At 37.5% G+C, this 11,633-nt stretch overlaps 1 protein-coding gene across 1 annotated transcript in view; it reads right to left on the bottom strand.

The window, feature by feature from the left end:
- Positions 1–323: 323 nt before the first annotated feature.
- LOC136824767 (protocadherin Fat 4-like) overlaps positions 324–11,633 on the bottom strand; it is a 30,108-nt gene continuing 18,798 nt past the window's right edge. Inside the window, exons 28-43 of the mRNA XM_067080740.1 lie at positions 11,306–11,512; positions 10,543–10,653; positions 9,988–10,241; positions 9,192–9,732; positions 7,834–8,913; positions 7,178–7,431; positions 6,796–6,928; positions 6,219–6,428; positions 5,760–5,855; positions 5,236–5,462; positions 4,373–4,835; positions 3,145–4,027; positions 2,732–2,957; positions 1,924–2,056; positions 1,450–1,665; positions 324–938 (exon numbers count right to left, since the gene is read on the bottom strand). Coding sequence (XP_066936841.1) covers positions 787–938; positions 1,450–1,665; positions 1,924–2,056; positions 2,732–2,957; positions 3,145–4,027; positions 4,373–4,835; positions 5,236–5,462; positions 5,760–5,855; positions 6,219–6,428; positions 6,796–6,928; positions 7,178–7,431; positions 7,834–8,913; positions 9,192–9,732; positions 9,988–10,241; positions 10,543–10,653; positions 11,306–11,512 — 5,186 coding nt within the window. The 3' untranslated portion in view covers positions 324–786. The remainder of the gene's footprint in view (positions 939–1,449; positions 1,666–1,923; positions 2,057–2,731; positions 2,958–3,144; positions 4,028–4,372; positions 4,836–5,235; positions 5,463–5,759; positions 5,856–6,218; positions 6,429–6,795; positions 6,929–7,177; positions 7,432–7,833; positions 8,914–9,191; positions 9,733–9,987; positions 10,242–10,542; positions 10,654–11,305; positions 11,513–11,633) is intronic.

Raw genomic sequence — 11,633 nt, 5'->3', positions numbered from 1 at the left:
TGCACGCCCCACGACAGGAAGTATTCGAGTATATTTTACCACGGCAAAAGGTAAAGTTGGGTTATCAATTCAAAAAAAATCGAATCAGTCAAATCAAAGTAACTGCTCAGAAATTTCTAAAATGATTAATAACATAACTTAGAAACCGAAGTGAGTTAATAACGAAAAATTAGGTCGAATTCCAAAAACTCACCTCGTTACAAATTTCAGTAGGTTGAAATTTCACATGTAGTCAATATACATAAGAAATACACCGTTTCTTAATCTTTATGTAACAAGCTCTAGTATTGTACAGATAAACACAAGAAGAAAAAAACAAATAATTTATGATATTTAGCGACAAAATCCAATTTATTTAAAACTAAATCTAGAAAACAAATCTCCATAAATGAGAAAAAAGAAAAATACAAACACAAAAAAAACGGTAAAGAGGGAAATATATTACGAAAATTTATACAAATACGAAAAATAATGCGAATTCTGATATTTACAGTTTAATACAATACAAATTTATTTATAATAGAAAATGTTTTAGGCATCTGACTTTCAATTTGAGGAGAATTTCAAAGCACCCCCCCCTATAACAGATGATTTTTTAAATCCTTTTAGTTAAAAGGTTGATGACTTGCAACCTGAAATCTGGCTCTGAGATCAAAGTCTTTCAATTGCTTCAATCAATTTTCAATCACATTTTCGACAAAATCGTTTGTTTTCAAAAGGGAGCATTCTTTTCAAAGGGGAATAGAAGAGTAACTTCAAATACATATCTAAAAATTCACAAATACTTTAAGGTTCGGCAGCACTATCGATTTTGGTTGTTTTTAAGTTTCCAGGCATTTCAAACATGAAAGTTCCATCACCGTTCACTTCGTCACCTCCGTCATACGCGGCGTTCGTTTTGGTCGTTTCTCTTGGAATGAGATCGCTTGTACTGACACCTGAATGAAGAAAAACATAAAGGATATCAATATCTCTCTTCAGTATCAAAGTTTTTTCTTCTTGTATTTAGGTTATAAACTTTGAAAATTCTAAGCTAGTTTTATAAGATAGAAAACTGTCTAGTTTAAAACCCGACCATAAAAACTATGACAGCTGAGAAGCGAAAAACCCTTATGATTTGGTTTAAAACACGCAATTCCAATAAAAATTTATCCGATAGAAGGCAACCGCAAACACAGCGTAGTATCGAGTTTATGTATTCGAGATAAATTGAGGGGGGGGGGCGCCGGTATAAAGCAAAGTTGACATGTCTCCAAAATCACCGTCTACTTTGCTCGACGACGGTAAAAACACCAAAATACCGTTGTCTGTTTAGGTGAGCAAAGGCGTTATAGAGCCGTACATCAACTATCGTTTTTGTTTTGTAGCATTTCACTTACCGATGCCCTCGATATCCTCTGATAAATAAACTCGCTAGTAAGTTAGTAACGACAGAAATGGATAGTTTACCTCCGTGTGACATGGCCACTCTTTGTTGCATGACCATTGATTGTTTGTTTTCTTCTTCTTTGCGTTTCCTTAGCAACACGACGGCAACAATGGCGACGGATATGACGGCAAGAGAAACGACGACAATGATGATAATGATTGTCGAGTTGTCGCCTTCACTAGTTGATTTGCCGTTGCCGGGATAAGCTTTGCCGAAACCGTCAACTTCGTAATCTCCTGGTAATATGAGACAAAGGTAAAGATTAGCTTGATATAGATAAACTCAGATATCTCTAAATATTCTGAAGACACATTGTAGATTCATAATTGACATTATTTTTAAAAGTTGAAGATTGAGATAGAAAATCTGTTTGAAAACACATTGATTAAGGAGGATTCTTTCACTTGTAATCCAAATTTAATCTACGCATTCAAAATATCTCCAATGCAAAAACAAGTAACAGTGCCACTTTAGAAAACCTGAAATAGCCTTACCATCTTTGCCAAGTTTCTCTCCAAGATCTTTCTTCTTCAAGAGGTCGGTAGCTTCTTTAGAACCAAGTGCTTTTCCATTCTTCTCCACAACAACATTGACGTCAGTTTTACCACCTGGTACTTTCTCTTCTTTCTAAAAGATTCAAGTAGGGAAGTTCTTGTTAGTTAATTGTGACATTTCATTGACTAATAATTGGTAATTTCATGGTACAACTTTTGATTAGGTAATTGAAGAAAACCTCTAAAAGTCATACCTTTCGGGGAGCAGTTCCGATAATTTCAGAAAATCTTTTGAACTAAGCTTTTGTGTTAAAGACGTATCAAAACATGCTGATGCATAATTACTAGTCTTCAAGAACTGAATGTTTTCTGTTATTATTTAGATACTCGAGTAATTGATTATTCAATATGACATATCCGACTCTCTGCCTCAGATGAAAGGTATTCTATTAAATACCTTTCATACTTGCAATCAAACATTGACAGTTGGCGATCAACCATGAGGAACAAGGAGAAAACTATTATTTGTTCGAATCGGTTTTAGGGAGTTAACAGTTTATTTATATAATTGTATTCTGAACAATTATTTGCCCTCCTCGATACAATTCTCCACTAATCAGATTCGTTCTGATACAACTCTTTTCATGATATGCACCATTGCAATGTCTTCCACGGACCCAACAGCTGATTGGTTGAAAGTGACGTAGTGACTGATTTTACGTCACTCACAACCAATCGGCTATTGGGTCCGTGATGTAATGCCAGAAGACATTGCAATGGTGCATATCATGAATATAAAAACACAAACCTTTTCTTCCATTTCTCCTTCACGCCCACATTGTTCAATGACGGTATTCTTACCACCTGCAGCTAAGAATCTTGCGCATAGCGTCTTCAATAAAGCTGAAGTATCTGTGATGTTACTGTTGGGACAATCAAGAGCAAGTTTTAAGACGGTCTTGGTGGAGTTGACCTGCTGGTTACGGATGATGTGTAATGTGCAGTCTCCAACATCAATGGATTGAGTGGCACGTCTGGAAAAGAACGTAAATGTCGATTATTGAATTTGACTGAATTAGAAGGGCTTAACTCCTCAAAAGCAACAAAATGACAATTGATATGTCTTGAGTCTTGACAACGTCAGGCAAGTTTCAGAGACTTTTATCAACGAAAAAAATTAAAATCAGTATTTTAAAAGAATCTGAGTTTTCTCAAGCTCACCTTCTACGTTTTCTTCTTAAGAAAGTGGTCGATCCTTGTCCTGACTTCAACAACTGATTGAGGAGATGTTCCAAAAGGTATTTATCATCCTTGGTGAAAGTCCCATCCTTATCTGTAACCACCAATGTCATCTCATCATCTTTCTTCAAACAAGCGTACAATTTTCCTGTCTCCCTGGGTACACAGTTCTCATCTGAAGCACAGGGGGTTGGTTTACAAGCATCGATTTTGTATTCACAGCGACGCCCAGTGTATCCTGAAGGACATTTGCATGTGAATGAGCCGTTCCGGTTAATACATTGTCCGTTGTTACACATGTTGGCATTTTGGCATTCGTCAATATCTTCTTGGCAGGTTTTTCCGGTCCATTCGGTCTTACATTGGCATTGGAATGCACCGTTGTCCAACTCTGTACACTTTCCATCATGTGCACATGGATTCTTTGTGCAGACGGTGACAGGACATAAAGTGACGTTGGCGGATGCTCCGGTAACCTTGGTAACAACAACACGCTCATTGGTTGCTTTACTGACTAACTTCTCAAAATCATCTGAATCGAATAAATAACATTTACGGACAGCATCATATTTAGTGATTCGGACAGTAACCTTGACGACGGTCTCTTTGTCAAATACTTGTACTTTCACCTTGTTGGTTGTGACTTTTCCAGCGACATTTTCAACAACGCAGTAATATTCAGCAGAGTCCTCACTGACTGCGCTTTCAAACTCGAATGTGTTCGACGTAGCACGTTCATATTGGACATCGTTCTTGTGCCATTGGTAACTTGGCGAAGGCACACCACGTGCGTTGACTTCCAGAATAAATTTCTCGTCTTGGCCGACTGTCACTGATTTTGGTTGAGTGATAATGCTTGGTGGTTCTGAAATAAAAAGAATTCGTTGTAAACCATATAGTATTGTGGATTTTGAAGCCAAACGCCTTCAGTTAGATAAGTCATGTCCTATTGAAACATACCCACTCATCACAAAGCGTCCATCTAACCTATATCTATTGTCTATAGCGTCACATAGCGGAGTTTTAGGAGGGGCTTTCATTCGAGGAGAGGAGGCGTTCAAACGGAGGGGGTGTTTGTTTGAAGTAAGGCGGTAATAATCTGATGCGTGGTACAAACGAGCACTTTCTACATCTGGACATAACAGATCATAACACATAACAACGTTATATGGACGTCGAAAGAACGTTACGATACAAAAACACAACTTACGATGAAGTACAATATCCGTGGGTGATGACTGAAGAGTTCCAGCTGAATTTCGCGCAATGCATGAATAAGATCCCGCCATTTCAAAATTCATATTTTTTAGGAGCAATACGCCAGCATCCTGATAATCAGAGACAATGGTACCATCCTTCATCCAACGGTATTTTACCGAGCCGATATTAGATTCTGCCGAACACTTTAATGTTTTTGATGATCCGAGGAGAGCAATAGTCTCACCAGCGTTTGCATTAGTGACGGAACACAAGTTTTGAACGGTGACTTTTCCATTCATTGAATCAACGAAATATTGCATGGCTTCGCAACGGACTTTGTTGACAACAACCAGAGTCAGGGTGGAATTCAATTGTTGTGATTTTCCTTTATCTTTTGCCATAATGGTGACGTGATTCTCAACCTCGTTTTGAGGTGATTGTTTTTGAATTTGTGAAACGAATGAATATTCAACCTGAAACGGGTGAAGGAAATTTTGTTAACGTTTGGAAATGATGATACAGCCGATAACGGTATTAAAAGAGCATTCGGTTGTTAATCTTTTATTACAAGTACCTAGTTTTCATCAAGAACAGACAAAGACTCATGTCACCTGTATGAGAAAACTCAGAGTTAGACCTTCTTAGACTTCAAGAAACAATATCTTCTGTATTCTTGTTCACAAAGTAAAGTCGACGTTCTTTAATTTGACGTTACATTATTCGATAATATTAAACAACATATTAATCTTGAACAAGAAACTCTCATAAATGACGAGTTACTATTCGATACGCTCCCTTATTCGATGGAAATTCAATTCCCCTTAATCGAATTAGAGAGCGTCGACTGTATTTCAAAGCCTTGAATCTTCTTACCTGACCACCCAAGCCTTCATCCTTATCCGTTGCATTTAAAGTAATGATATCACTTCTCATCACATCAGCATACTCAATCCTTTGTTTACCGTTCAAGAAGGTAGGGGCGTTATCGTTCACATCAATCACATTTATGTATACTGTGGTGGTGGCGTAATTCTCTGGGCGTGGTTTGCCGCCTTCTCCAACATCAGAATCGTTGACTTTCAAGCCGCAATTTTTGGCACCTGAAAAATAAAATTTTCATAGTGAAATGAATATTTCATTAGGTCATTTCACTTTTCTGATTTGTTTAACATTCAAAATTGTGTAATACTTAACATATGAAGGGGTTAATACTTTTGATGGAAAGAGGTGGTGATATGATTAACACATTTGGTCAATTATCCTAACTAGCACACCTAGCCAATTCCCAGCTGTCACATAACGTTGTTTTAACGTTCATCTAACGTTATATAGACGTTGTGAACGTGAAATAAACGTTAAAACAACCTAGTTAATTATGAAAGAGAGGAAGTACCAACCTGCACGTAATTTGAGGAAATATCTGGATTCAGTTTCTTTGTTGACTTCACCGACAACTGTGATGTTGCCAGAGATATCGTCAATCTTGAATGCTCCTGTGGAGGTAGACCAAAGGTTATTAAGGGCTGCTAATAATTCTTGAGAAGGCAGAATTTTTTGGAAATGTATAAATTTTGTATTAATTTTTTTAATCTGAATCAACTCGAAACAAGTTTCCGTTTTCATTCGAAACAAGTTTCCATTTTAATTCAAACCAATTTTTAAACAAGAAAAGTTTACTGATTTGGAAATACTTGATGAAAAGTACCTCAAAAAGTGGGAATTCTACAAATCGTAGATACAGTTTCTACCACCGCTTTATCAATACACTCTAGAAGGCGGAAAACTTTCATTAATAAATATGTATTATAAAACGAGCTGACTGAAGAGTCGACCATACTCAAATTCTTTCGTCTTACCTCTATCGTTACTTTCCAAGATTCCGTAATCTAATTCAGCGTTACGTCCCGTATCGCGATCCGTAGCTTTGACAGTGAGAACGAACGTACCAAAAGCAGCATTCTCTTCGATCGTTGTTTCGTACTTTTGTCGTTCGAACACCGGGCAATTATCGTCAACGTCACCAATGATGATGGTAATGTTGGCTGTTCCACTCAATGTCGGTGTTCCTAAACAAGGTGATCATTTTGATTAAATTGTGGATTAAGAAATTTGGAGTCCTTCGGACACAATGGCACGTTCGAGCGTTAGCTTTTTTCTTTCAGTAATACATAGATCATATTCCTTTACGCACTGGATAAGCACTGGATAGGCTAACTGCTCACAGATTTCCCGTGGAAGTGCGTACAGTTATGAAGTCGACTAGTCTGCCATGTTCAGTTTTCGCGAACGTTCGAATTTCAAAACATTCGAATCGCGCTGTTGACGAAAAGATGGCGGACTAGTTATGCTTCCTTCTATACAGGAAGCCTGATCCAGTCAAGTAGTTGGAGATCAGTAGGAATCACTGTCAAAAGACATTCCTGTTATTCTTACCTTGATCAAAGACGCGGACTTTGAGGATGTATCTTTCTTGTTCTTCACGATCGAGAGCTTTCTTGGTGGTCAACATGCCAGTGTCTTCGTTCAATGTAAACAAATCAAGGTAGTTTTCAATCGTGTAGCGCATCTATGGGAAAAATGCGAGCTATATTAAATCACCTATCCTATCCATCTTTAGGCCTTGTCTTTATAAATAAATTTAAAGGTTTCACTCAGGGAGAGCAATGTCATATCAGTTATCGAACGATTTGACTGTAAAGATTTTCCGTCTCCTGAGTGAAGAAAAAAAGCTGTCAAGCTCACCACGTTGTAATGCCATTTTGCAGAAGAAAAGCAATACAAAAAGGTAAATTAAGATTAATGTGAATTTCTTTACTTGTGCATTGATTCCGATATCAGCATCCGTAGCAATAATTCTCATGACTTGAGTGTTCGCTGGTTCGTTCTCTTTCACTTTACCATTCTTGGGTGGTTGAACAACTGGTGCGTTATCATTGATGTCCAGAACGTTGATGGTTAAGATTAGTTCGGATTGAAGTTGTTTCTTGATACCGTTATCTCTGGCAACCAGAGTGACGACATGTTTGTCGACCTTTTCTCGATCCATATCTTTGGAGACTGTGATTAAGCCTGAAGGAAGAAAAAGTTTCGAAGGCAATCTGTAAATTTAGCTAATTCAAAAAGTAAGCGTACTCTAGAAAAAATGTAATTCCTGAACTGTTTTAACATGGGGATGTTAGATTCTTCAGAGCACAAAACGAATATAAGATGCTTAATGATGAAGTTAACCATAACAAGTGGGAAGCTGGATTGCCCTTCTACCAAGTACTATGTGTATGTACAGATGATTCTCATGCTTGGTAAAGTTTCCACCATTATGGAAACAGACGTTCGATTTGTGTAAGGGATCTCCTCCACGAATTCGAACGTTTTTTTCCATAATGGGTGAAATTTTATCACTTTACAAAACACGAAAACCTCTTTACACAATTTATTGGAAAGACTAGAACTAGACATTATAGAAAAACTTACCAGAATCAGAATTGATAGCCACTGGTGAAGAATCTTCTTTGATTGAATAACTGACTCTTCCATTCTCCCCTTCATCTGCATCGTCAGCAATTACTGTTCTTATTTGTGTTCCTACAGCAGTATGTTCTTTGATGTCGACTTTGATCTCCACTTGGAACTGTCCCCTCCATTTTGGAATGTTATCATTCTCATCTAAGATGGTAACCGTAATGATGACGTCATCGGATGATAAAGATGGCGTACCTAAATCGTAAGCTTGAACAATGAGTGTCGCTTTGGTTTGTGTTTCTCGATCAAAGACTTTCTTGGTTTTAATAATTCCGTCCGTTTCCCCGATTGTGAATTCGGAATCTTCTGTTCCCGGTTTGATGCGGTATCGGATTGCAGCGTTTTTGCCAAGATCAGCGTCTGTAGCTTTGATAGTGTGAACCGCAACCCCGACATTGTTGTTTTCAGTAATGTTAACCGATTTCTTGTATTCTGGGAAAACGGGTTTATTATCGTTGATATCTGATAAGGTAATGCTGATGTCAGCAGTAACTGAGCGTTTTGGAGTTCCACCATCAGAGACTTTGACTTTGAATTGATAATTGTCTTTGGTTTCACGGTCTAAATATCCGGAAACATAAATTTCTCCTGTTTTACTGTTAATACTGAACGGAAGTTTGGAATCTGCTGTTTCGATGGTGAAAACTAATTCACCGAACGGATCTTCGTCTGTTGCCTTGACAACGAGGACACTGCTTTGAGTAGGAGTATTTTCCGGAATGGTTTTAGAGTATGATTTAGCGCTCAGTTTAGGATCATTGTCATTAACGTTGATGACTGTAATGATCCCATCAACGATAACGTTTTTGTATTTCCAATCGGCTGCATTGATTTTCAAAGTGTATGATTTCTTGGTTTCATAATCTAAAGGTTTGACAGCTCTGACGAGACCTGTGTCTGCATTGATTGAGAATTTCCCACCGAAGGTATCGAGAAGAGAGTAAGTGATTTCAGCGTTGATTCCGAAATCACGGTCTGTCGCTGATGCGGTGAACAGAACAATGGGTTTGGTGCTTCCCTCACGAACAGATGCTGTAAATTGACAATAGTATTAGCTTAACTTCGATACTACGCTGGCAAATGAAGGATGCGAATCTTAAATTATCTATATTTCAACAATTTGAATAACAAATGTGCGGCAAACACCCAGACTATTTAAGTTATGTTTTAAAACTTTTTGGAAATATATATAATTCATCTTTGAATAATTTCAAATATTGAACGAATTTTAAAAACGAGAGACTCTAGAAAAGAGGAATAATAACTTTGAAGAAGAAAACTACAAAAAAATAATGAAAGAAGAATTGTACCTTCATATCTGGCTTTTCCAAAAACTGGTTCATTATCGTTATCATCCAAGACTTGAATGACTTTATCAACAGATGACGAGAGAACAGGGTTTCCTTTGTCTTTGACTGTGAATTTCACATTGTGTCGCTCTTGTGTTTCACGATCCAACTGTTTCTTCAAGAAGACTTCACCGGTTTTTGAATCGATTCGGAAGAAGTCTTGATTTTGTGATTCTGCCAAAGAGTAGACTAATTCAGCGTTAACACCAAGATCTGCATCACTGGCTGTGATAGTTGCAACTTTGTATCCAATTGGTTCAGATTCGTTGACAGGGTTAACGTTGAATGACGCAATCTTTGGTGCATTGTCATTAATATCCAAGATGGTGACGGTCACTCGAACGTTAGTGGTCAGTTTTGGTTTTCCATGGTCAAACGCTTGTACGGTAAGTTTGTACGAATCTGTGGTCTCACGATCTAAAGCTTTGATGGTTTTAAGTTCTCCAGATACTGGGTCAATGGAGAATGTCTTGGTGTCTCCTGAGGTGATGGAGTATCCAACCTATATGTTGAACGGTGAAAAAGAATGCAGCCATAATTATTTGATTTCTCCCCTATTGAGAAGAGTTTGTTGTGGTATAAACTGGTAAGTAGGTTTTTTGTACGTTCTAATATAATGGAACTTTAATGAATAATACTGAACTAAAAATAACCTAATAAACCCGACCAAACAAAATCTGTAAGATATGATAGAAAAAAACACGCGTCTTTCGAAAAAGACAAAATGGCCAAGGGTCAAGGATGCACAATCTCCTACCTTTCCATTATCATTGATGTCGAGATCAGTGGCACGGATATCCAAAATCTTTGTTTGAGGGCTTGTGTTCTCATTGATGGAAACAGCATAAGAAGCTTGTTCAAAGATGGGGCGGTTATCATTCAAGTCGGTCACGGTAATCTTGCAATGGACTGAACTTTTTAAAGATGGTGTTCCTTTGTCTTTAGCGGTCAAAATAAGGTCATAGAAATCGACTTGTTCGCGGTCTAGTTTGCCAGTAGCTCGCAATTCACCTGTGAGATATCAGAAACAGCTTCACGTTAGCAATATTTAGAAAATACGGAATAATGGTTCAAAAATACTGAAAATGTACAATACTTACAAATCCCCTAGCAGAGGTTTAGAGTTTATGGTAATACTATGGCGGTTGTCCAACTTTAGGACAATTCTGTTTTATAAATAGTTTGTAGTTTGGAAAACGAACTATTGACAAGTTCTTACAAAATACAGTACAGTCTCAAATTTCTGTTCCTCGTGCGGGTTTGAGTTACAAAGAGTCAACTGTAAAAATTAAATCGAGAAACAATATCTCACCACTGTCCTTTGAGATTTGGAATTTATCTCCAACATTTCCAGAGGTGATGAAGAATTCGATTTCTGCATTTAGTCCGATATCTCGGTCGGTTGCCGTCACTTTTTGCAAGACTGAAAAAAAAGAGAGAAAAAGTTTTCTCCTTTCATATTATGATAAAAATTGACAAACGAGCTGTTTTTTCAAAAACTTTTTTAGCAACTCAAAAGAAGGTTTTCGAGAATGATACTAAAGCTTTGCATAGAGAAAAGTAACCAAGCTAACACAGGACGTTGTTTCAACGTTAATCTAACGTTATATGGACGTTCTGTGGCAGTAGGATAATATCTGACATGTTTTTCTGAGAAATTCTAATGGACGTTAGATGGACGCTGTTTCGACGTTATATGTATTTAAGCTTGTTTTCCTGGAATTTCAATGGACGTTACATACAGATTCAGACCATGTTCGCACGTGACGAACAAAATGAACCCATTCTATTGGTTACATTCAAGTGTTACGTCACTTCTAACCAATAGAATGGTTTCGTTTCTTTTCGGAGCGAAACGGAACCGTCACGTGCGAACATGGTCTCATTGCAAGAAATGTACTTTTACCCTACAAAATTCGGACTATGTTAAATGCGATAGTTTCATCAAGCTTTAACTAGAAATACCGATTGAACAAGGTGAGGAAAAGGTTTTGTAGGCTATCCTTGAGAAAAAATTATATGAAAAACTAGAAAAAATTGTTTCTCGTTAGAAAACACAACACAACACATCATACCTGGGTTGGCGAAGAGAACCGGACTTGCATCTTCTGGAACACTAAGTGTGTATTCGTTTTTTCCGAAGATAGGAGTGTTATCATTAACATCCAACACAGTAATGGGAACATAAGTGACTGAAGAGCGGGCGGAATCTTTGGCGGTGATGCTGATGTTGTATTTATCCGTGGTCTCACGATCTAATGAGTTCTTGATGGATAAGACAGCTGGAACGATGGAAAATACATGATAATAATAAAAAAATGATCGTGTTATTTAAATGATCAAGCGATCGCCACAAGATTCAAAATTTGGCTTCACTGTTTTTGCTATGGAAATCTTGAAACT

The sequence above is a fragment of the Clytia hemisphaerica genome, unplaced genomic scaffold (assembly GCF_902728285.1).
Source record: "Clytia hemisphaerica strain Z4C2 unplaced genomic scaffold, Clytia hemisphaerica genome assembly, whole genome shotgun sequence".
Taxonomy (NCBI): Eukaryota; Metazoa; Cnidaria; class Hydrozoa; order Leptothecata; family Clytiidae; genus Clytia; species Clytia hemisphaerica.
The sequence above is the reverse complement of the archived record's forward strand: the minus strand, read 5'-3'. Positions and strand labels throughout refer to the sequence as shown.